The following is a 27332-nucleotide window of genomic DNA, read 5'->3' as shown; positions in this document are numbered from 1 at the left end:
AGGAACGCGAAGCGAGGCGGCCATCTCTGTCGGCGCCGGAAGGAGTCATTACCTGATATTGTTGTCTACATGTGTCACCCAGCTGTCCTCTCCAACTAGCATGGTCACTACCGGAGTTCTTAATCCATCCTTGGAGATTCAAGCTATCTTTGCCAAATGTTCTGCACCCAGTGCTTGGGCCACTGCTGGCCACAAATCTGGACCTGTAACAGATGCATTGGAATAAACACACACACACTAAACCCATACAGAACGTAAAATTAGGCCTGTATCAATATGATAACAGTTTGTATGCTATACTATAGCATACCTGTTTTCTTCCATACTGGTTGAGAAAAAGTGTTTTCCCCCTAAGACCACCAAGTCTCCGCCACGGAGACTTGGTGGTCTTAGTGATGCATATCGTCTCTCAGATCCTCAGTCCATCTCTCACAATGGGATTCTAGTAGGTCCTATAAGACATTCACCAGCTTGTCACTGCTTGAGATCCTCCTCTCTCTCTTTGACAGCAGAGGAGCCTAGAGAAAGCATAGAGCACAGAGAAAAGCAGAACAATTACAGCAAATTGTTAGATTTCAATCCAAAAAGTCAATGAAGCTAGAGATCAGTAGATGATTAAGACTATGCATATGGGTTGTTCCATTTGATTTTAATCGCACCCCTTTTCATTTGAACAAAAAACTTTCCATACATATTTGCCTATGGTGGAAGTGGTCAGAAAGTGACTTTTTGAACCTGAATCCCAACACATTCTGGAGATAAAGGTGCCCAAAGTTGACCCATTTTGCATACACGACCATACGACGAGAAATCCATGTCTGCATCACTGGAAAAGATAAAACGGTTGAGTTGAAAAAAAGTTTTTTAATAAAACATTTAATTTAACCTTTAAGGTCAAACTCAGATTTGTTTCCATTTTCCGCATATCTTGTAGCTTAGACCCTATTTTACATCATCTGGGGTGTTTGTCTTGTGACCGCCATCGGTTAAGACACAACACACATATTATATATAAGATAAGAAAGAGTATGGAAAGCTTGTTGAAATCATAAGGGGTGTGGTCAAAAAGTGCTTAAAACCAAAATGGAACCACCCATACATATTGGACATTGTCAGAAAGGTAGAAAGAGGTTTTACTGGCTGGTGTGTTTATGGATATATTCAATCGCTCCCTATCCCAGTCTGCTTTCCCCACATGCTTCAAGATGGCCACCATTGTTCCTGTACCCAAGAAGGCAAAGGTAACTGAACTACAGTTTTTTTTTTTACAGAAGTTTAGATACACTTTAGCCAAATACATTTAAATTCAGTTTTTCACAATTCCTGACATTTAATCCTAGTAAAAATTCCCTGTCTTAGGTCAGTTAGGATCACCACTTTATTTTAAGAATGTGAAATGTCAGAATAACAGTAGAAATATTTATTTCAGCTTGTATTTCTTTCATCACATTCCCAGTGGGTCAGAAGTTTACATACACTCAATTAGTAATTGGTAGCATTGCCTTTAATTTGATTGACTTGGGTCAAACGTTTTGAGTAGCCTTCCACAAGCTTCCCACAATAGGTTTGGTGAATTTTGCCCCATTCTTCCTGACAGAGCTGGTGTAACTGAGTCCGGTTTGTAGGTCTCCTTGGGCACACATGCTTTTTCAGTTCTGCCCACAAATGTTCTATAGGATTGAGGTCAAGGCTTTGTGATGGCCACTCCAATACCTTGACTTTGTCCTTAAGCCATTTTGCCACCATTTTGGAAGTATGCTTGTGGTCATTGTCCGTTTGGAAGACCCATTTGCGACCAAGCTTTAACTTAACTGATGTCTTGAGATGTTGCTTCAATATATCCGCATAATTTTCCTCCCTCATGATGCCATCTATTTTGGAAAGTGCACCAGTCCCTCCTGCAGCAAAGAACCCCCACAACATGATGGCCAAACAGTTATATTTTTGTTTCATCAGACCAGAGGACATTTCTTCAAAAAGTACAATCTTTGTCTCCATGTGCAGTTGCAAACCATAGTCTGGCTTTTTTATGGCGGTTTTGGAGCAGTGGCTTCTTCCTTGCTGAGCGGCCTTTCAGGATATGTCGATATAGGACTCGTTTTACTGTGGATATAGATACTGTTGTACCTGTTTCCTCCAGCATCTTCACAAGGTATTTTGCTGTTGTTCTGGGATTGATTTCCACTTTTCGCACCAAAGTACATTCATCTCTAGGAGACAGAACACATCTCCTTCCTGAGTGGTATGACAGCTGCGTGGTCCCAGCTGCGTGGTCCCATATACTCGCGTACTATTGTTTGTACAGATGAACGTGGTACCTTCAGGCGTTTGAAATTTCTCCCAAGGATGAACCAGACTTGTGGAGGTCTAGAATTTGTTTTCTGAGGTCTTGGCTGATTTCTTTAGATTTTCCCATGATGTCAAGCAAAGAGGCACTGAGTTTGAAGGTAGGCCTTGAAATGCATCCACAGGTACACCTCCAATTGACTCAAATGATATCAATTACCCTATCAGAAGCTTCTAAAGCCATGACGTCATTTTCTGGAATTTCCCAAGCTGTTTAAAGGCACAGTCAACTTAGTGTATGTAAACTTCTGACCCACTGGAATTGTGATACAGTGAAATAATCTGTATGTAAACAATTGTTGGAAAAATTACTTGTGTCATGCACAAAGTATATGTCCTAACCGACTTGCCAAAAACAGGAAATTTGTGGAGTGGTTGAAAAAACGAATTTTAATGACTCCAACCTAAGTGTGTGTAAATATCCGACTTCAACTGTAAATGACTACCGCCTCGTAGCACTCACTTCTGTCATCATGAAGTGCTTTGAGAGACTAATAAAGTATCATATCACCTCCACCTTACTGGCCACCCTAGACCCACTTCAGTTTGCATACCGCCCTAAAAGGTCCACAGACGATGCAATCTCCACCACACTGGCCTATCCCATCTGGATAAGAGGAATATCTATGTAAGAATGCTGTTCACTAACTACAGCTCAGTATTCAACACCATAGTACCCTCCAAGCTCATCATCAAGCTGGAGGCCCTGGGTCTCAACCTCACCTTGAGCAATTGGGTCCAGGTCTTTCTGACAGGCTGCCACCAAGTGGTGAAGGTAGGAAACAACATCTCCCCCTCGCTGACCCTCAACACTGGGGCCCCACAAGGGTGCGTGCTCAGGACCCTCCTGTACTCCCTGTTCACCCACGACTGCATGGCCATGCACGCCTCCAACTCAATCATCAAGTTTGCAGACGACACAACAGTAGTGGGCTTGATTACCAACAACGACGAGACAGCCTACAAGGAGGAGGTGAGGGCACTCGGAGTGTGGTGTCAGAAAAACAACCTCTCACTCAACGTCAACAAAACAAAGGAGATGATCGTGGACTTCAGGAAACAGCAAAGGGAGCACCCCCCTATCTACATCGAAGGGACAGCAGTGGAGAAAGTTTCAAGTTCCTCAGTGTACACATCAACGACAAACTTAAATGGTCCACCCACACAGACAGTGTGGTGAAGAAGGCGCAACAGCACCTCTTCAACCTCAGGAGGCTGAAGAAATTTGGCTTGTCACCCAAAACCCTGACTAACTTCTACAGATCCACATCCTGTCGAGAGAGCATCCTGTCAGACTGTATCATAGCCTGGTATGGCAACTGCTCTGCCCTCAACCGCAAGGTTGCGGTCTGCACAACGCATCACCGGGGGCAAACTATCTGCCCTCCATGACACCTATAGCACCCGATGTCACAGGAAGGCAAAAAATATCATCAAAGACAACAACCACTGGACCCACTGCCAATTCACACCACTACCATCCAAAAGGCGAGGTCAGTACAGGCGCATCAAAGCCTTGACCGAGAGTCTGAAGAATAGCTTCTATCTCAAGGCCATCAGACTGCTAAACAGCAATCACTTAACTCAGCAGAGAGGCTGCTGCCTACATAGAGACCCAATCACTGGCCACTTTAACAAATTGATCACTAGTCACTTTAACAATGCCACTTTAATAATGTTTACATATCTTACATTACTCAAAGTATATAATACAGTATATGCATATGATATCTAGTTGCACCTTTCCTATGCCGCTCGGTCATGGTTTATCCATATATTTAAATGTACATATTCTCAATCACCCCTTTTAGATTTGTGTGTATTAGGTAGTTGTTGGGGAATTGTTTGATTACTTGTTAGATATTTCTGCACTGCTGGAACCAGAAGCATTTCACTACACTCGCATTAACATCTGCTAACCATGTGTATGTGACCAACATAATTTGATTTCTCCGCCCAAAATCTGAGAGTAAAGTAACATGTCGGAAACAAAATGTCACGACAATCCTGATAGAAACAGCGAACTTATCAGTTAACTTTCCAAATGTAGACAAAACAATATTCTAGACAAGCTGGGATATTTTTTGTCGGTAAAATTAGGTATGCGAGAAATGGCGGTGGAAAGCCTTTATGCACAACTATTTATATAACAACAATAATATCGAAGTAAACTTGGGAGTTACCAATGAATGATATGTTGTGCGGTCCTCCCAGGAACTCAGGAAAGCATGCAGTTTATTAGGCTTCAGATTAAATATGTTGTGATGAACTTCACAGGATGGTGAACAGTGATGAGCTTGATGCATCTTTTAAATAAATATCGAGTGTCTTATTCTGGTGATATTATGATCGACGCTTGGCTGCCGTTTGACAAATAAAACGTATATTTATTCTGCGCCCAATACGTGTGTGGTTTAGACCCAGTGGCCTGGCGCCCCCTGGAGGAGAATATAGTAAAGCCGTACAGGCTCCAAGATCTGGTATATTTCAACATCTCAATCAAAAACGCTAAACTCACCTTTGACCCTATCATCACGCAAATGCTTACAGTATGGCGTTCAATGGGGATCAATTGCAAATATATTATTAATCACCCACATATTATTTATTTTATTTTCAATCCCAGCCCCTGTCCCCGCAGGAGGCCTTTTGGTAGGCATCATTGTAAATAACAATTTGTTTTTAACTGACTTGCCTAGTTAAATAAAGGTTAAATTAAAAAAAAGATGCCATTGTTTAATAATGACAGTCTCATTTTGGGTGGCCAGCCTATATGTTTTCCAGCTTGAGGGGGGAATTCATACTCTCTCTGACATTGTGGACAGTTGAAACCTACATGCGTTCCAAGACATGAAAAAGCAATACCATCTGCCTGGTTTTCATTTTTATTTTATTTGCAGCTTCGTTCTGCTCTAAGTGCTTATGGAGTATGTTGGGGATCTGATCATCTCATCCTATCCACAAAATAATAATGGCATGGGTAAGGGCAGTCTCCAAATTATATATATCAATCAAACTTATTTATAAAGCCATTTTTACATCAGCCGATGTCACAAAGTGCTGTACAGAAACACAGCCTAAAACCCCAAACAGCAAGCAATGCAGATGTAGAAGCACGATGGCTATGAAAAACTCCCTAGAAAAGCAGGAACCTAGGAAGAAACCTAGAGAGGAACCAGGCTCTGAGGGGAGGCCAGTCCTCTTCTGGCTGTGCCAGGTGGAGATTATAACAGTACATGACCAAGATGTTCAAACGTTCATAGATGACCAGCATGGTCAAATAATAATAATCACAGTGGCTGTAGAGGGTGCAACAGGTCAGCACCTCAGGAGTAAATGTTCAGTTGGCTTTTCATAGTCGATCATTTAGAGTTAGAGACAGCAGGTGCGGTAGCGAGAAAGAGAGAGAGAGAGTCGAAATAGCATGTTCGAGACAAGGTAGCACGTTCGGTGAACAGGACGCGCTACCTTGTCCCGAACCAGCATGGTATATATTCCTATTCAAACCAACATATTACCAATCTATTAACAATGGAACAAAGATATACCAGCAGTAGATATTAACTGGAGTACTGTCTGGTCCAACATCATATTCTCATCAGGAACCCAAATGACTCACTACAATTTTGCCACATGAGTTATGCGACTCCTAAACAACTTTTCCAGATGAACATAAACTCAACCCCTGTCTGTATGCTCTGCCCCCAGGGTACTCCTGGCACATTTGTGTGACTAAACTGCACACTTTAGAGTGACCTTTTATTGTCTCAAGCGCAAGGTGCACCTGTGTAATAATCATGCTGTTTAATCAGCATGTTGATATGCCACAGCCTGTCAGGTGGATGGATTATCTTGGCAAAGAAGAAATGCTCACTAACAGGGATGTAAACACAATTCCACACAATTTGAGAGACATAAGCTTTTTGTGCATATGAGAGGGGGGGAGGGGGGGGGGGGGATGTCTCTTGGTTTGTTTGTTTGTTTGTCACAAAAACAACAAGAAATCCTGCTCTTTTGTCCATAATAATTTCCTCATGTAAGCTACAACTGCACTGTATACTGAAAAAAAAACATCAGTAGAGTTGAAAATGAGATGGAAACCCATTTAACTTCTATTTTTTACAGCAACGATTGTTGTAATGTACACTATGTCACCAAGCAAAGCCTTTTTTAGCAATAAATATCAGTTTGATGCAAACACCCCTCTGGTGGGAGAATATATTGTTTTTATGCAGATTTTAGAATATTTGCATGAAAATCTGTCGCCAAGTGGATGGAAACCTAGACACTGTTACCTAGCTACCTAGCTAATGAGACTGTCGAATTTGGTCAACAACAAAAAAGCTTTCTAATTTGCTACGTGAGGCCTATTTGATTGAATATACGTTTTGTAATGGTTAGGTTGTTACAAATGCACAGACATAAGTGGACGCACGTGGCATTTTGGCAACTTACCTGAAAACGACTTGATATTGGAGTTTTGCCTGTTGTCATAGAGATAGATGATAGAGATACATGATTATCCAATAAGACATTTCAGCATGGACATTGTCATCAAGGGCTTCCACCATTTTAAAGTAGTCAACTACTGAACTGGGAGCAATCAGCCAATGAAGAAGAAAATGTACTACTTTAAAATGGAGACAGCCTCAATGGCTCTGCCCATGCTGTCACAGACACTATAATTGTACAGATACAAAGATGAGTTCTCTCTCTCTCTGTATGTATGTATGGCTGGCATACATATGACCTCTCTTTGGCTAGAATGGTCCCACCTGATTTCGCCTCCTCCCACCTGCATTCCATCTTTGAGGACATGTACTTCCATTGTTAGAGCGGTCACTCTAATACAGGGATGGGAAACGTTGATGTGTGTGGGGGCCACAAAAAAACTAAACTCATTAGGGGCCGCAGTGGCTCGTGGGTCTGCGTACCACTAACATGAGCTAATTGAGTGCTGCTCATGCGCAACCAAATTTCAAAATTACACCTTGTATATTCTATTATTCTAACTCTCAATAGTAAGTTGATACTCAACTGAGTTCCTAAAAAAAATAAAACACTTTTATTTTTTGGTCCGCTGTCCTACAAAAGGGGGCCAAATGCCCAGTTGCCCATCCTTGCTCTAATATCTTGTCAATATAATAGACAATATTTGACATTGTGCATCCTCCTCATAGCTGCCATTACCTGGATCCTCACAGTTTCCCATGTGCTGCCAGTGGTACACTCTGTTTTGGAGATCAAGCTGGGGTAGGTAGAATGGTATGATTGGCAGGGTCACTGTCCTAGCAGAGTGTTTTTGCATGCAGAACCTAAGGTTCAGAACACCTTGTGCCTGCAAATGTTTCCTTTGTAAAGGTCATTACAAAGGAAATACATAGTTAGCAACAGAAGAGACAGAAAAACAAGCCATCCAGTCAAGACATGCAAATAAAAAGTAGGCTAGCTAACTAGCTTCCAGAAATTGGGAATAGCTAGGTAGCTAACTGCACTGTTGTGCATGACGTTGTAGCACCCTCAGAGATGGTCAGTGGTGAAAAAAGTACCCAATTCTCATACTTGAGTAAAAGTTCAGATACCTTAATAGAAAATGACTCAAGTAAAAGTGAGTCACCCAGTAAAATACTACTTGTGTAAAAGTCTTTAAAATGTTTGGTTATAAATACACTTAAGTATCAAAAGTAACTGTAATTGCTAAAATATACTTAAGTCTCAAAAGTAAAATATTATAATTTCAAATTCTCCCCAGAGATATCACAAAACATGAAAATAACGATGGAGGAGCAAGTTGAATATGGTGACTGTTTTCCTTAGCCCTTTCCAGCTTGTGGTGACCATTTTTGGAGTGTCAAACGCTAACGAAAAAGAAGGAACCGTTGTAATGAACACTTATGAGAATGGAGGACTGAATTTTCTGGATTTTACTACTTTAAATAATACTTTTAAGATCAATTGGATAAAACAATTCCTAAGAAGACCCACTTCTATCTGGAATTTTATTCCTCATCATGTCTTCTCTACTTTTGGTGGCCTTAACTTCATGTTGTTTTGCAATTATAATATTGACAAAGTTCCAGTGAAACTTTCTGCTTTTCATCGGCAGATTTTCTTGTCATGGTCCTTAATTTAAAAACACAATTTTTCTCCACACAGATATTATATATGGAATAATCGGGATATATTGTATAAAAATACCTCTCTGTTTTTAGAATATTGGTTCCGAAATAATATCCTATTGGTGAGCCAACTGGTAAATGCAGAGGGTCTTTTACTCAGTTATAAAGAATTCTTATCACTTTACAAGGTCCCTGTAACACCTAAAGATTTTGCAATTGTTTTAGATGCCATTCCCTCAGGTGTTGCTATGTTATTCAGGAACGTGTCAAGACCTGACCCTCAGAGCCTACCTTCTGTTGACCCTGTTGACTCATCAGTAGGAAAGATTTGTTTCTCTTTTGGTCCATTCAACAACAGAGCGATACGATCCTTGTTTCAGCAGGATGTTGTATCTATCTATACCTTATGTCATGCCTTATTGGAATGGATTTATTGATAATATCTGTTGGAAAAAAGTTTGGATGTTCCACACACATACCTACTTGTTAACAAAATTAAGGAAGTTTCCTTTAAAATTATTCATAAATATTATCCTGCCAACCACTATATGAAGAAGTTTAAGGAAAACATCAACTCAAATTGCTCCTTTTGTAATGACCACCCAGAAACAGTTGTGCATCTTTTTTGGCATTGTATGCATGTAAGAAAACTGTGGCAAGACATCAGTAGGTTTATCATTGAACACATTTATGAAGATTTTTTCACTATTGTGGAGAGATGTACTGTTTGGATTATTTACATACAATAGAAATAAGCGGAATAATTTTTATGTAATTAATTTCATTATTCTTTTGGCCAAATTTCATATACACAAATGTAAATTTACAAACAGAAAACCACATTTTCGTACCCTACAAAAATAAATTGAACTGTATTTTAAGACAGTTAAATGCTCTACTAACAAAAAAGCTGTTAGAATTGTAAGTATATGCATGTCCCTTAAGGTCCTTGTGTAATTGTAATGTGATATTGTACCCCCTAGCTCGATTGTCTATTGTTTGTAATCTATGTATGCTTGTGTTCTCTCATGTGCTTTATGTATTGATTTGAAATTAATAAAAATAAAAAAATAAAATAAAAAGAAGGAACCGGAAGTGGTAGGAAAACGTCACTCTTCTGCTCGTTCTACTGTTCAACATGGCGCCCAAGGTAGACTAACATGAGCTAACGAGCTGTTGCCAGTTTTACCTTTTTATCGTTTGAAATTAGTGTTTACGTTTGATTAGCAAGCTATTATGCAGGAATGTAACCCGTGTAAATAACTTACCCAACCGACAGATAAGGTGAAATAATGGAAACTCAAGGAATAGAACAGATGTTTGACTTCCAGCGGTAAGAACAAGATGTGTTGTTGTCAAGACAAGTATCTAACGTTAGCTAACTAGCAGCTTGCTAAATTAGCTTATCAGTACTCCCATAGCAAACATTATCCATAGTCTTGGTTGATCATAATCGGCTCTGGCTAGTAGCTAGCTAGGTCACAGTCTTCTTGCCTTCTATTTAGCTTGTTAGGTAGCAAAATATATCAGTATTGTTATGAACGACGTTAGCTAACTAGTTAGCTATTATCTTGATTAGTATCAATAAGTAACATTCGTTTGTTTACTAGCTAGTAGCCATCTAAGCAACATTATGCTGTTATTCTTAACACGTTTAGCCAACTAACGTTAGCAGTTTTATAATCTTGCTAATTTTTAATCTGTCCGGTTGGACTCGGAATATTTTGCCTGACCATGACCACACTGAAAATCTGTGTCTTAAACAGGTTGCCAAACGATGGACTGGTCCTGTTGCTGGTATTGCTTTACTCTCCAGTTGGCCTGTGTTTGATGTTACTACGAATCTTCGTAGGTGCACATGTGTTTTTGGTGAGCTGTGCACTCCCAGACAGTCTTGCTAGAAGGTAAGGGTAGTTTTGCATTATTGACTAGCAGTTGAAGGTTGACTCAGCAATATAACGTCATCATACACCTTGGGCTGACTTCCTCCTTATAATAAAACCAACATCTGACTAGACTGCAACAATTGGCTTCTCCCAATATGGGAAGAAGAGTGAAAATTTGGAATAGCCAATTGTGGGAAGTCTTGGCAGATTTGGAATAGTTTTTTAAATGTAACCTTTATTTAGCTAGGCAAGTCAGTTAAGAAAAAATCTTTATTTACAATGACGGGCCTACCGGGAAACAGTGGGTTAACTGCCTTGTTCAGGGGCAGAACAACAGATGTCAGCTCGGGGATTCAATCCAGCAGCCTTTAGTTGCTGGTCCAACACTCTAACCACCTGCCACGCTAGAGTTCATGTAGTATTTCTCAGTTTCAAAACATATTCTCCTGTTTTGTGCTTACAGAATCTAACTCAAAGCTTTCTTCCTGTTCCAGATTCATTGTGAGAGTAATGTCCTCAGTCCTTGGTATGCACGTGAGACAGAACAGCCCACGTTTAAGAGACAAAAGCACAAAACTGTACATTTGCAATCACGTGACCCAGTTTGACCACAACATTGTCAATCTTCTGACCTCGTGCAATACAGTGAGTATTTTGGTTGATTAAGTGAAGCTCTTTATAGTGTTGCATTTTGAGCTCCTGGAGTTGTGCTTGCCCAACTGAACAAAGATCTCTTTGTTTAGAGATACAGCTGCATTGACTCAACCGTTGGCCATCAGCCAGTGTTTATTTATTTTGACCATGTCATGTGACCTGTCTGCTCCTCTGCTCAGCCCATGCTGGAGGACTCTGCGGGCTTCGTGTGTTGGGCCAGAGGCTTCATGGAGCTGGGTGCCATATCGGGCCAGGATGAGATGGAGTCCCTCAGGAGATACTGCTCCTCTCCAGGAACTCTGCCCCTTCTCCTCTTCCCTGAGGAGGACACAACCAATGGGCGCGCTGGCCTGCTTAAGTTCAGGTGAGCCACAATACACTGCATTTTTCCTGTCCTCAAGAGTATTGAGTTCTGTCTGTCACTCTATTTGTTTTTGAAGTTGGTTTCTTCAAACCAAGAGTATCACTGCCCCACACACTGCTTAAAGCATCATGTGCATATCAGTGCTTTCTATGGGGTTTATCCTATGCATAAATACAGATGTTTTGTATTTGATTATATCTGCCCTCTTTGTATAAGGGAGAGTGGGGTAAGTTGAGCCTAAGGGTTAGTTGAGCCACCCTTTGTTTCTAGGAAACCATACACAAAATGAATAATGTTACCAAAATATTTGGGAAGAGGTCATCATTTCATTGAGTCTGAAGGATGAAGCCACATGGGAAAAGTGGTAAGCAAGTTTGTTCTAAAAAAAACAGATTTTCATAAAGCCCAATTAATTTAAGTTATACGTTTCATGATGCTTGTGTTTGTGATTGATGTTAACTGTTAATTCAGGGTTTCCCAAACTCGGTCCTCTGGACCCCAAGGGGTGCACATTTTGTTTTTTGCCCTACCACTACACAGCTGATTCAAATAATCAACCAATCATCAAGCTTTGATGATGTGAATCAGCTGTGTAGTGTTAGCACAAACAACTAAACATGAACCCCATGGGGTCTCAAAGATCAAGTTTGGGAAACGCTGTGTTAATTGGTTAGCCGCCGAAAATACATTTGACCGGTCATGCTTATCGGTCTATAGGTTCATTTGCATTATTTAGTGGAATTAAATGGGCGTGTGTATTTTCATTGGTGGAATTAAATTGGCGTGTGTGTTTTCATTAGTCGTCATGTATGTTATTTATCACGCGTACAAAGCCTAGTTTGAAGAGTGGGATAGCCTACCATCTGTCAGACAGCACGAGAGTAGCTCCTCATAAAACCTGTAAACTACTGGAGTGAGACGTGCTTTTAGAAGCCCAGTCATTGTGCAACAAATAACTATTCTAAACGCAATCGCATGTTAACTGTTTTGATGGTCACGATTTTAAAGAGATTTTTTTATTTCTCAATCTCAACTCGTAATTAAAAGCATGTCTCCCATTGCCATTCGAGTGCAAAGGCTATAGTCAACAGTAGGCAGGCTATCAGCGCGTCAGCCACCACTTTGTATTGTGAGCTTGAGGCAGTACAGTGTATTGTGAGCTTGAGGCAGTACAGTGTATTGTGAGCTTGAGGCAGTACAATTGTTTAAAACGTTTTACTGAACTTTTTACTTTACTGTAAATGAGGTATGTCTTACCTTGCTTCAAATTAGCCTAGTGAAAATCCAACCATAGAAACGTGGAGGCAATTATTTAATAGAATTCCTCATGCCATTAACCAGCATTTCTCTACTGTTGATTTTCTTATCAACTTTCCTTCATTCTCCGGAACCAAAGGAACAGTCCTAGTCATATTAGCAACTCATCCTTGTTGTTGCTATTAGATTCCCCTTCTTTCTAAATTTGTAGCCAAGATTTTAATCTCTGTCACATGGAACCACTCGCATTAGGTGTGCTCTTAATGAAACATGTTAATTCCTTGTATGCATACATAATCATTTCTGTTGGTCACGCAATTTTACTGTTTAGGAATTTTTATTTACTGTTATTTGGCCGGTTAATGAGGGTCGGATAGTCGGCAGCAAAATTGACAGATATTTTCTAATCTAAACCAAAGTAGATCGTTTTAAGATTGATTTATACATCAGTTGGGGTCTCTACTAGCATTCAAACTCTAGGTGGCCTTCTGCATTCTGCCTTCTCCCTTCAGTTCTCAGCGGTTAGCTTCGCCCACGACTGACTCATGTAAACTACAATCCCCACGCTGTGTTTTAACTTTTAGAAATGTCAATAATCATCGCTTGCTAAACGGCTTTCTTAACATATGACCCTTATCTTTCATCAGTGAGGAAGGATCCTTCAAATAAGAAATATACACTTACTGTAGCAGTTTTGCACTGATCCATACAGCTATGGGTTCCTCCATCAGACAACTACACTTCCACTACACTTCCAGAGTTATGCTTACACACAGGCATTTGGAGAACGCTAGATAGCTAATTAACACAGGTGGTCTCCTCTGTTTTCCGTAAACAAGCACTGTAACATGGAGATATGGCCTTGCGGAAACACTAACCCAAAAAGGTGTGTATCAATTTTAACCTTTTTGTTTTTAGAAAACGAGTTCTCGCTTATATGAAAGATATGGTCCTTATGCTTTTTAAACCGTACCACAAGCAATGCGTGTTCAGACCGAGCGCCGGGGCTCTTAACAAAAATCCCCGTGCAGAAGACGCCTTCGTACAATTTCTTATGTGTGTTATGTAATAGAACTGAGAGTCATCATCAAGGCCTAGGGTCTCTATAAGCTACAATATGAGGTCTTAAACCTAGCATGAAAATACATCCTTGTACCTTTTTGTGGGCTAATATAGTCAACATTTTTGCCAATGGCTACCATACCCCATAAAAATTATGATTACGTTTTGTCAGTTTTATGCATAATATTTTTGCAATGTGTCATGCATATGAACTCAAGATATTGTATTTTTATTGTTACAGAGCAGACATCATCATGCCCCGTGTATACAAATGTAAAACAAGCAGGAGTCTAGCCCCTCTTGAGGTTCTTGAGAGAGCAGCCAAGGAAGTGAGAGAAGGGAAGAAGTCCATTCAAGCAGCAGCAAAGGATGAACAAATAGACTGAATTGACAGTAAAGGGATGCATTGACAAAAAAGAAAACAAACATGTACCTGTGTGAAAGAGAGGCTATGACAGAGTAGCAGAGGAACACAAGGTCTTATCTGATGACATGGAGTCAGCTTGATAAACATATCAATAATCTTGCAGATCAGTTTCATGGTCTTGGTAGCTTCAAATGCAAAGAACTAGCCTACAAATTGGCACATCGAAACAACATACCTGTCCCAGGCAACTGGTCAAGAAATTTAAGGGTAAGTGATATTGAACAGAGAGCTCTATATCTGAATGTAGGCATACATTTAAGATATACAATATACCACACCCCCATTCCATGAATTCAACTTTGACCAACCAGCACCATCACCCATTGTCACTGGACACAATCACCCACTTACCCCAAGGCGGCTCAACATACCCTGTCCATATGCTCAGCTTACCCTAAGTTGTGCCAAGAGAATAACTTTTTTTTAAAACTTATGTTTACATTAATTCTGATTATTTCCAGGGATACCACATCCTGAAATATGTGTAGATATCTTTGTTACAAAGAATACTACATTTCCCTTGACATAGTGATGATGAATGTAATATATATATATATATATATATATATATATATTACTTACCCCACTCTCGCCTTCACAAATACATTTTCTAGTTTTCACCAGTAGGACAGAGAACTATTGCTATTAGCAACTTACATGGTTAGTGATTTATTAGCAGGTGATTAGAGGAGAATCTGTCCTGAGCAGAATGCCAACACTGCTATAGGCTGCCCCTGTACTGCCCATGTATTACTGGTGCTAAGAGCTGGTGTTCAACCCGTTTTCTCTCCCTCAGCTCCTGGCCTTTCTCCTTGACTGATTCCATTCAACCTGTGGCCTTGCAAGTGAAGAGACCATTTCTAGCTCTGGTAATACGATCAAAACTAAACTGCCTCTTTCTCATATTTTAAAAGCAATGTGGTATATTTAGCAATATACATTTGGTGAAAGTTTTTGTTTAAAGAGTTGGGCTTTCAAGGGACAACAACTGTTGTTTCTTCAGTCTTGTTGAGTAGACTCGTAATATATGGTAGATGAGTGGGTGTGCATTTAAATGGGAGGAGCAAGTTCCACACTAAACATGACATTTTTATAGAAATTCTAAGAAAGTGTGACATTATTTCCTTTGTTTGTTTTGAGACACCACTCGTATATTAGTTGATCAAGCCATCATTTCGTCCAACAGTCCATAGGAAGACCTGTAAAATTGTTTTACACACCGCTTGTAGACTAAATATGTTTTTGTGCACTTGATTTGTCACTGTTAGTCTTAACATATTTCTGTCAGACACATGCAGAGGATTTCCTGTAATGAAAGCGCTAATGTAGTTTGTTCCTCTTTCTCCAGAGCACGCCAGACTCCTTCTGGCTGACAGAACTGTTGTGGACCTTTTTCGTCCCGTGTACAGTGTACCATGTAAGGTACTAAATAATTACTGTCTCTTACTATTTGTCATTGTCCGGGTTCTGGTTGGACCTTGTAATAGAATTGATATTTGACAACTTTTGTTTGTCCTTGAAGTCCACTCCATTACTCATTGGAAAATTCCCTTAGAATTAGCAGTGGTTTGTCCTAGATATGTGACGCTCTTGCCATTTCAGAGTTAATGTTTAGTCAGCGTCAGCAGTACAGTTCCTAGTGAAAGTCTACACACTTCACATTTTGCTGCCTTAAAATTCAATCTTAACTAGTGACTCCCCGTCCGGGAGCGTAATCATCGACTGACACTAATTAGCATAACGCAACGGACATAAATATTCCTAGAAAATAATCCTATTCATGAAAATCACAAGTGAAATATATTGAGACACAGCTTAGCCTTTTGTTAATCACCCTGTCGTCTCAGATTTTCAAAATATGCTTTACAGCCAAAGCTAGACAAGCATTTGTGTAAGTTTATCGATAGCCTAGCATAGCATTTTGTCCAGCTAGCAGCAGGTAACTTGGTCACGGAAATCAGAAAAGCAATCAAATTAAATCGTTTACTTTTGATGAGCTTCGGATGTTTTCCCTCACGAGACTCCCAGTTAGATAGCCAATGTACCTTTTTATTATTATTTTATTATTTATTATTATTTTTGTAGGCGAAATAGCTCCGTTTGTTCTTCACATTTGGCTGAGAAATTGACCGGAAATTGCAGTCACGAAAACGCCGAAATATATTCCAAATTAGCTCCATAATATCGACAGAAACATGGCAAACGTTGTTTATAATCAATCCTCAAGGTGTTTTTCAAATATCTATTCGATAATATATCCACCGGGACAATTGGTTTTTCAGTAGGACCGATTGGAATAATGGCTAGCTCCTGTATTTTACGTGAGAATCACTCTGAGAGCCATCAGGTGACCACTTGCGCAATGTAGCCTCTTACGGGTATTCTTCAATAAATGCGTAAAACTACGTCACAATGCTGTAGACACCTTGGGGAATACGGAGAAAAAGTAATCTGGTTGATAGCCCATTCACTGCTCAATAGGGACGCATTGGAACGCAGAGCTTTCAAAAGATGAGTCACTTCCAGATTGGATTTTTCTCAGGCTTTCGCCTGCAATATCAGTTCTGTTATACTCACAGACAATATTTTTACAGTTTTGGAAACTTTTTAGTTTTCTATCCTAAGCTGTCAATTATATGCATAATCTAGCATTTTGTCCTGACAAAATATCCCGTTTACTACAGGAACGTTATTTTTCCATAAATGAAAATACTGCCCCCTAGTCACAAAAGGTTTTAAGGGATTACTTTTTGTTTTTTCCTACAGATCTAAACATCCCACACCACATTTCCCAAATGGAATAATAGAACATTTCCCAAATGGAATAATATAACATTTTCCTAATGAATAATAAAAAAACAATTGGATATGTCTTTACCCCCCAGAGTTAATACTTGGTGGAAACACCTTGGACATTCATTATAGCTGTGAATAATATTCGATCAGATTCTACCAACTTTGCCCAACCCTTAGGTCAACATACAGTACAGTTTTTGAATGACTACCTCATCTCTGTACCCACACACATACAATTATCTGTAAGGTCTCTCAGACAAACGGTGAATTTCAAACACGGATTCAACCACAAACACCAAGGTGTGCCTCGCAAAGAAGGGCACCTATTGGTAGATGGGTATAAAAGAAAATTAGCTTACGTCAATAAGAATTCAACCCCTTTGTTATAGTAAGCCTACATACGTTCAGGAGTAAAACTGTGAATAACAAGTCACATAAGTTGCATGGACTCATTCTGTGTGCAATAAATGTATTTTAACTTCATTTTTGAATGAGTGCCTCATCTCTGTACCCTACACATACAATTATCTGTAAGGTCCCTCAGTTAAGAAGTGAATTTCAAACACAGATTCGACCACAAAGATCAGGGAGGCCTCGCTAAGAAGAGCATGTATTGGTAGATGGGTACAATTTAAAAAAGCACACATTGAATATCCCTTTGACCATTGTGAAGTTATTAATTACACTTTGGATGGTGTATTTAACAAAATAAAACATATTTTTTAACCTTAACTGACTTGCCTAGTTAAATAAAGAACAAATTCTTATTGATCTGTACACCCAGTCACTACAAAGATACAGGCGTCCTTCCTAACTCAGTTTCCGGAGACGAAGGAAATCCCTCAGGGAGGCCGATGGTAACTAAACGGTTACACACTTTAAGCTTTGATAGGAGAACTGAGGATGGATCAACAACATTGTAGTTACTCTACAATACTTGCCTAATTGACAGAGTGAAAAGAAGGAAGCCTGTGCAGAATAAAAATATTCCAAAACATGCATCCTGTTTGCAACACGGCACTAAACTAATTTTGCCTTAAAATGTGGCAAAGCAAGTAACTTTCTGTCTGGAATTCAAAGTGTTATGTTTGGGAAAAATCCAATAAAACAAGTACCACTCTCCATATTTAAGCATAATGGTATGTTATGGGTATGCTTGTAATCGTAATGGACTAGGTAGTTTTTCTGGTTAAAAAAAGAAACGGAATGGAGCTAAGCACAGGCAAAATCCTAGATGAAAACCTACTTCAGTCTGCTTTCCACCAGACACTGGGATATTTAATTTACCTTTCCGCAGGACAATAACCTAAAACACAACTCCAAATCTACACTGGAGTTGCTTACCAAGAAGACAGTGATAGTTTTGACTTAAATCACCTTGAAAAGCTATGGCAAGACCTGAATATGGTTGTCCAGCAATGATCAATAACCAATTTGACAGAAATAATAATAATGTGCCAATATTATACAATCCAGGTGTGCAAAGCTCTTAGAGACTTACCCAGAAAGACTCGCAGCTGGAATCGCTGCCAAAGGTGATTCTAACATGTATTGACTCAGAGGTGTGAATTCCTGTATTTAATTTTCAATAAATTCGCTAACATTTCTGAAAACATGCTTTCACTGTCATGGGGTATTGTGTGTAGATGGTTGAGAGAGAAAAATAAATGTATCCATTTTGAATTCAGGCTGTAACACAACAAAATGTGGAATAAGTCAAGGGGTATGAAAACTTTGGTCAAAATGTCTCGAGCTCAGTTTGGTTGGGAGTCTTTGATAGAAAGCAATTTTCAAACCTTGTCTCTGATTTGCATGCACATTTAAGACAGGACTGAGATTTGACCACTCAGGAACACTCAACATCTCTTGAAGCCATTCTGGTGCGTCTTTGGCATTAATATGTAATTGTCCCACTGAAAAATAAAACTGCTTTGCTCCTGGGTATGCTCTTTCATATTTATTTAGATCCTGACAAACTCCCCAGTCCCTAAATGGCCAATTTCTTTGCCGTGTTGTCTTGCAGTATTACTTAATGGCCGTGTTGCAAACAGAATGGATGATTTGGAGTGGATTTTTTTTAAAGGCCACTAATGTGGGGTGAATGCAATCTTCTGTATTTTAACGTATTGGCAGCATCATGTTATGGGTATGCTTGTCACCGGCAGGGAACTGTGGAGTTTGTCAGGATCAAAATAAATATGAAATGAACAAAGGCCAAATAAAAAGTTAAAGGAAACCCTTTCTTAGTCTTCTGAAAACATAACCCTGGTATAAACCAATATGTGTTCAGTGTTCCTGAATGGTCCATTCTCAGTCCTGACTTAAATCTGCTTGAAAGTCAGAGACAAGGTTAGAATATTACTGTCCGTCAATGATTCCCAACCTTATTTACTTAGCTTGAGTTATTTTGACAAAAACAATGGCTTTATGTTGCCCAAAGGTGGTGCAAGGTTGGTAGAACCTGTTTCAAAATGATTCACAGCTGTAATGGCTGCCGAAGGTGCTTCCACCAAGTATTAACTCTGGAGCGGGTGAAGATGAACGCAATCAATACATTTTTTATTTTTTATTATTAATTAGGAACATTTTCTATAATTTTTCTTTCACTTTAAAAACGTGGAGTAGGTTGTGTAGATCGTAGGAAAGAAATCCAATTGACTCTTATTTAATTTTAAGTCAACAAAAGGTGAAGAATATGCAAGCGGTATGTAGACTTTCACTAGCGACTGTTGTCATAACTTTTCAACCAGCTTGATTAGAGCTAGAAGCAAGTTTACATCAAGAGGCAAGTTTAAGTTTACTATCACTGCTCACAAAGCTTGTAGAGATCCTGTTTCGTTTACTTTCACAGTTGGCTCCCCCCTGTGTCGAGGCAAGATGAAGAATCCCTTCAAGAGTTTGCCAACAAAATCCAAGGGGTATTAAACCTTACACACTTGTTCTGCAACGCCTTCTGTTCCCTAATGCCCACATTGTCTCAAACAAAACCCGTATGTATCTTATTGAAAAATGGTGCATATTGCAAGTTATCACATTGACTGTTGTAAAGCACTCAATTCCAGGCTCTGAGCTTGTGATATTACAAAATTCTAAATGATATGGAACACCTGAGCGAGTGGTTATTCAATTGTCCTCTGATTGGTCTTTGTGCCGTACATTTTCAGCTCCTAGCCACCGAGCTCGGCGTGGTCTCAACACAGATTACCAAAGCAGACAAAGCCGAGCACGTGAAAAGGAAACTGCACGTTGCACCGCACACCACAACCTCAAGTAAGTAAGAGAGCCCTGGAGAAACCTTCCCTGACAAAGCCTCTCTTACAGCATGGTCTTGGTGGTGGTTGGGACCGTCAGTGATGGTGTGTATTTGCTGCTGTCTGTGTCCAGATTTGGGTGCCAGACCACGTCCTCTGGGCTTCATGGTTCGCAGCTCTGGGGTGGAGGAGCTCAGGATCAGCAGGATGGCCCAGCAGGTGAAGGAGGTTCTGCCTGACATCCCCCTCGGCATCATCACCAGAGACCTGGGTACGCCAATCCTTCATTTCCGCTTTGCATTTCCAGTGCAGTGACACTGAATTTGAAACGGTGATGAGCAGTGCACCAATTCAAGTCGCTTGTGCATTTCATTGAAATGGTGGTAATACTTGACATGAAACCAGTGCCATAACACATTAAGACAAGGTCAACCTGTTTAAAATATGATCATAACACTATCAGGATGCATATTTAGACCTGTTGTGACATATATTGTATTATTTTATGGCTGGTTATGACACCTAAATCAGAGTGTAAATACCCACAAAACCTACCACTAGTTATTTTATGGCTGGTTATGACACCTAAATCAGAGTGTAAATACCCACAAAACCTACCACTAGTTATTTTATGGCTGGTTATGACACCTAAATCAGAGTGTAAATACCCACAAAACCTACCACTAGTTATTTTATGGCTGGTTATGACACCTAAATCAGAGTGTAAATACCCACAAAACCTACCACTAGTTATTTTATGGCTGGTTATGACACCTAAATCAGAGTGTAAATACCCACAAAACCTACCACTAGTTATTTTATGGCTGGTTATGACACCTAAATCAGAGTGTAAATACCCACAAAACCTACCACTAGTTATTTTATGGCTGGTTATGACACCTAAATCAGAGTGTAAATACCCACAAAACCTACCACTAGTTATTTTATGGCTGGTTATGACACCTAAATCAGAGTGTAAATACCCACAAAACCTACCACTAGTTATTTTATGGCTGGTTATGACACCTAAATCAGAGTGTAAATACCCACAAAACCTACCACTAGTTATTTTATGGCTGGTTATGACACCTAAATCAGAGTGTAAATACCCACAAAACCTACCACTAGTTATTTTATGGCTGGTTATGACACCTAAATCAGAGTGTAAATACCCACACAACCTACCACTAGTTATTTTATGGCTGGTTATGACACCTAAATCAGAGTGTAAATACCCACAAAACCTACCACTAGTTATTTTATGGCTGGTTATGACACCTAAATCAGAGTGTAAATACCCACAAAACCTACCACTAGTTATTTTATGGCTGGTTATGACACCTAAATCAGAGTGTAAATACCCACAAAACCTACCACTAGTTATTTTATGGCTGGTTATGACACCTAAATCAGAGTGTAAATACCCACAAAACCTACCACTAGTTATTTTATGGCTGGTTATGACACCTAAATCAGAGTGTAAATACCCACAAAACCTACCACTAGTTATTTTATGGCTGGTTATGACACCTAAATCAGAGTGTAAATACCCACAAAACCTACCACTAGTTATTTTATGGCTGGTTATGACACCTAAATCAGAGTGTAAATACCCACAAAACCTACCACTAGTTATTTTATGGCTGGTTATGACACCTAAATCAGAGTGTAAATACCCACAAAACCTACCACTAGTTATTTTATGGCTGGTTATGACACCTAAATCAGAGTGTAAATACCCACAAAACCTACCACTAGTTATTTTATGGCTGGTTATGACACCTAAATCAGAGTGTAAATACCCACAAAACCTACCACTAGTTATTTTATGGCTGGTTATGACACCTAAATCAGAGTGTAAATACCCACACAACCTACCACTAGTTATTTTATGGCTGGTTATGACACCTAAATCAGAGTGTAAATACCCACAAAACCTACCACTAGTTATTTTATGGCTGGTTATGACACCTAAATCAGAGTGTAAATACCCACAAAACCTACCACTAGTTATTTTATGGCTGGTTATGACACCTAAATCAGAGTGTAAATACCCACAAAACCTACCACTAGTTATTTTATGGCTGGTTATGACACCTAAATCAGAGTGTAAATACCCACAAAACCTACCACTAGTTATTTTATGGCTGGTTATGACACCTAAATCAGAGTGTAAATACCCACAAAACCTACCACTAGTTATTTTATGGCTGGTTATGACACCTACATTTTATGATTTTTTATTTAACCTTTAACTTGGCAAGTCAGTACATAAGTGTGTAAAAACCTACAGAAGGCAAAACATTCCATTACACTATAGCCTCCTTTCAACATTATGTTTATGTTATATGCTTAAAAAAAATTACCATATTAAATTATCATTGTAACTGTGCACACGTTGATGTCAGACATGCGCCTACCCCAATGCTCTGTTGCTGATGCCTGGGACGAATACAGGAGCATATTTCAGGAGCAGGACAAGACATCCTCTTTTTGACTGATGACTGATATAAGGGCATGTATGTGATAGGCCTATCTGGCTTATATAGTTATGATGGTCATAATGCTTCTTGACAGTGTCAAAGTGTGTTTCCTACAAGTTATTTAAAATCAAATGAAAAAACATGACTGTAAATAGTTCATTACATCAAAGGATTTAAGAAACAAACTTTCAACCGAAAGCTTTATTCAAATGTAACATTCTTATGTAGGTGTCATAACTAGATAAAATAGTGCAATATATGTCACAAAGGGTGTAAATAAATGGGTTATGACAGTGTTATGATCATATTGACAGGTTGTCAGCTGTTATGACAGTTATTACTGTCGTAACGTATTATGACACTGGGTTTCAAGTAAAGTGTTACCAATGGAGTTTGCATTAGGATCAATGGGAGAAAAAGGCACAGTAGCATGCAGCGTTTCCCAAACCTTTTCCCTTACCCTTTTTACAGTGCAAACCAACTGCGTGGACACGACTATCACTAACCTGCTGGAGAGCACTGAGGAGTTTCCATTGGAGGCCACAGGCGGCTCCACATCTGCACCAGGCCCATCCTGGAGGTCCCTCTCCTTTTCAGCTGCACCTGCTCCCACCATTAAGGTTTGCCAATCATCTAAATTATGTCTTAAGTCTACTGGTAGTCTATACTGAGTGTATAAAACATTAGGAACACCTGCTCTTTCCATGACAGACTGAACAGGTGAAAGCTATGATCCCTTATTGATGTCCCCTGTTAAAATCCACTTCAATCAGTGTAGATGAAGGGAAGGAGACAGGTTAAAGAAGGATTTTTAATCCTTGAGACGTCGATTGTGTATTTGTGCCATTTAGAGGGTGAATGGGCAAGACAAAATATTTAAGTGCATTTAAATGGGGTATGGTTGTAGGTGCCAGGCGCACCGGTTTGAGTGTGTCAAGAACTGCAACACTCCTGGGTTTTTCACGCTCAACAGTTTCCTGTGTGTATCAAGAATGGTCCACCACCCAAAGGACATCCAGCCAACTTGACACAACTGTGGGAAGCATTGGAGTCAACATGGGCCAGCATCCCTGTGGAACACTTTCAACACCAAGTAGAGTCCATGCCCTGATGAATTGAGGCTGTTCTGAGGACAAAAGGGGGTGCAACTCAATATTGAGAAGGTGTTCGTAATGTTTTTGTACATTCAGTGTATATTACCTTGGCAGCAAAGTAATTGAGGTACCATCTTGCTACACTATTCTATTTATCAGGAGCTTGCTGTATAGTCAGATTTTGTTGATTTTGACCCATAGCCTGCTGCCAAGTCTTTTGGGAAATCGCCAGTAGACCGACACATGTCCCTACAAGAGAGGAAGGAGGCCTTGTATGAGTTTGCAAGAAGGTGAGATCAAAGCTGCAATTCAGTCTTGGATTGATTTTAATTTCACCCACCCATAGAATTGACACATTTGGCCCTACGTTTTACACTCGGCGTTGTTGTCCACCTGTCAACTCTGTTAGTTGTTCCCACCTTCCTTTCCTCTAGACGCTACATCGAGAAGCATGGACTGGAGCAGGACGACAACCTCTGAACAAGATCTGATCGCTGGGAAATGTGTTAGGAATGATGGTTGTTAAAATCAAATAATTGTACAGACAGTAATTGTACAGGAGTGTATGGAGAGTTGAACAGAGGGTTTTTGTTGAGACACGTACTGGAGGAAAACCTTCTGAAGACTTCAATGGATTTTTTTTATTTTTTATTTGCTTGCATGGAAATCATGCATGTGTATTTTTAATTCTTTCTCCCAGCAAAAATATTATTTTGATAATAATTTGTATTAAGATCCAGTGACCATAAAACATCTCATTATTTTTTATAATGGCAGAGGTTATGATGAAACAAAGTCCATCTTGCTCTGCTTTCAGAGAAGCCACATCAGCTCTTAGGTTCATTATAATTTGACAGTACTTGTTTCTGCAGTATGAACCTTTTAAAGTTAATAAAGTTCATAATTTATAAATGCAAGAGATTGTCTTGGCTAGAATCACAATTCCACTATTCCTCTTTGGATTTACTCTGGCATGACTCAATTAGTGCTAAGCAGCATTAAGTCATAAAATCAAATCCTACGAGATAGTAAATACATGTGTATAACTGTTGGGGATTGTCAAGTCAGAAACCCAACTATAACAAACTATCTGTTGTTAAGCAACTGCTTGCTAAGCTTAGGGTAAGGTTTAGAATAAGGGTTAAGATTAGAGCTAGGGTAAGTGAATAGTTGAAATGTTACTCATAGTCTGTAGAGCATCTACAAATAAAGGGTTGCTGACAAATGTTTAATAGTCAGATGAAACGATAAGAGATGATGAAAATGAGGAGTTATTAGCATCTATACAGCAGGATCATAGGGCCGAGACCCCCTTCAGCTGTTGCTTTCCTACAGTTCTTTGGGAAGTAGGCCACTAACACAATAAGTCACCGACACATCTTTTTAATGTCTTTTTTATTTCACCTTTATTTAACCAGGTAGGCTAGTTGAGAACAAGTTCTCATTTGCAACTGCGACCTGGCCAAGATAAAGCAAAGCAGTGTGACACAGACAACAACACAGAGTTACACATGGAGTACACCATAAACAAGCCAAAAACAAGCCCATCTGCTCCGTTATGGGCCTGGCACCGCGGCAGTATCATGTCATATGTACAGTACCAGTCAAAAGTTTGGACACACCTAATCATTCAAAGGATTTTCTTTATTTTTTCTGTGTTGTAGAATAATTGTGAAGATGTCAAAACTATGAAATAACACATTTGGAATCGTGTAGTAACCAAAAAAGTGTTAAACAAATCAAAATATATTTGAGATTTAAAGTAGCTGTTGTGTTGTGTCAAGGTAGGGGTGGGAAACAGAAGATAGCCCTATTTGGTAAAAGACCAAGTCCATATTATGGCAAGAACAGCTCAAATAAGCAAAGAGAAATGACAGTCCATTACTTTAAGACATGAAGGTCAGTCAATGCGGAAAATGTCAGTAACTTTGAAAGTGCAGTCGCAAAAACCATCAAGCGCTATGATGAAACTGGCTCTCATGAGGACCGCCACAGGAAAAGAAGACCCAGAGTTACCCTTGCTGCAGAGGAGAAGTTCATAAGAGTTACCAGCCTCAGAAATTGCAGCCCAAATTAATGCTTCAGAGAGTTCAAGTAACAGACACATCTCAAAATCAACTGTTCAGAGGAGACTGCGTGAATCAGGCTTTCATGGTCGATTTGCTGCAAAGAAACCACTACTAGGACACCAATAAGAAGAAAAGATTTGTTTGAGCCACGAAACACGAGCAATGGACATTAGACCGGTGGAAATCTGTCCTTTGGTCTGATGAGTCCAAATTTGAGATTTTTAGTTCCAACTGCCGTGTCTTTGTGAGACTCAGAGTAGGTGAACGGAGGATCTCCACATGTGTAGTTCCCACCGTGAAGAATGGAGGAGGAGGTGTGGGGTTGCTTTGCTGGTGACAGTCAGCACACTTAACCAGCATGGCTACCACAGCATTCTGCAGAGATACGCCATCCCATCTGGTTTGCACTTAGTGGGACTATAATTTGATTTTCAACAGGACAATGACCCAACACACCTCCAGGCTGTGTAAAGGCTATTTGACCAAGAAGGAGAGTGATGGAGTGCTGCATCAGATGACCTGGCCTCCATGATCACCTGACCTCAACCCAATTGAGATGGTTTGCGATGAGTTGGATGCAAAGTGAAGGAAAAGCATCCAATAAGTGCTCAGCATTTGTTGGAACTCTTCAAGACTGTTGGAAAAGCATTCCAGGCGAAGCTGGTTGAGAGAATGCCAGGAGTGTGCAAAGCTGTCAAGGCAAAGAGTGGCAACTTTCATGAATATAAAATATATTTTGTTTAACATTTTTGTATGTGTTATTTCATAGTTTTGATGTCTTCACTATTGTTCTATGTAGAAAACAGTACAAATAAAGAAAGACCTTTGAATGAGTAGGTGTCCAATCTTTTCACTGGTACTGTATGTATCTCATAATCAAGGTAGAGAGAAGGGAGGATTTCATGATACAAATAAAAGTGTTATTCAAGTTGGTCTATCTGAGATTTCAACATGACAATGGTTAGGTTAATGTTGCAGACGTTAAAAAATAACTGACATGATGTGGAACCTTTTAACGTGAACAATGACAAGTGATGTATAACTCTTATAAATTAGAAGACTGTCTTGAAGATTGCATGTAAAGACTTCAGCAAGAGTCCAAAAATATAAAATAACCTTAACTCGTTCCCTGCGTTATGCCTCCACGAAAATTGACCAAATCAAAGGTGAAATTATATAAATATGGCTATTGATTATTTCTCCCTTATTAGTGGAGATATGTTTCGTGATGCAAAAATTCAGATTGAAGGCATTGAATGCTACAAACTTGAACGAATGAATTTTGTCGAGAAGACATGCTAGACTTTTGATAACATGCTCAACTTAATTCGATGTACAATCTGGAGGCCGAGATGTAGGCTACTGTAGCCAGTGTTTTTATTCCCACTTCATTCTTTATGGTCCTATATTATTCATCCTATTACGACACGTGATATCGTAGCGTTTCTGATCAGAATTACACCAATCACGTCGCTTACAATGCGGGTACTGCGACCAAATGAACCAATAGGATTGCTATAAATT

At 39.5% G+C, this 27332-nt stretch overlaps 1 protein-coding gene across 2 annotated transcripts; it reads left to right on the top strand.

The window, feature by feature from the left end:
* Positions 1 to 9576: 9576 nt before the first annotated feature.
* LOC139390637 (lipid droplet-regulating VLDL assembly factor AUP1-like) lies at positions 9577 to 24987 on the top strand. Of its 2 annotated transcripts, XM_071137893.1 has the most exons (13): positions 9594 to 9615; positions 9745 to 9798; positions 10232 to 10369; positions 10846 to 10996; positions 11185 to 11369; positions 14912 to 14984; positions 15464 to 15537; positions 19763 to 19829; positions 20076 to 20181; positions 20296 to 20433; positions 23117 to 23265; positions 23941 to 24029; positions 24174 to 24987. In XM_071137893.1, exons 2-13 carry the CDS (start codon positions 9758 to 9760, stop codon positions 24217 to 24219), a joined length of 1257 nt encoding a protein of 418 aa, XP_070993994.1. In that variant the 5' UTR covers positions 9594 to 9615; positions 9745 to 9757; the 3' UTR covers positions 24220 to 24987. The 2 variants fall into 2 exon arrangements, with proteins under 2 accessions (XP_070993993.1, XP_070993994.1); XM_071137892.1 differs by having other exon boundaries at positions 9577 to 9798; positions 24174 to 24656.
* Positions 24988 to 27332: the final 2345 nt, after the last annotated feature.

Source organism: Oncorhynchus clarkii, chromosome 31 (genome assembly GCF_045791955.1).
Source record: "Oncorhynchus clarkii lewisi isolate Uvic-CL-2024 chromosome 31, UVic_Ocla_1.0, whole genome shotgun sequence".
Classification (NCBI taxonomy): Eukaryota; Metazoa; Chordata; class Actinopteri; order Salmoniformes; family Salmonidae; genus Oncorhynchus; species Oncorhynchus clarkii.
The sequence above is the reverse complement of the archived record's forward strand: the minus strand, read 5'-3'. Positions and strand labels throughout refer to the sequence as shown.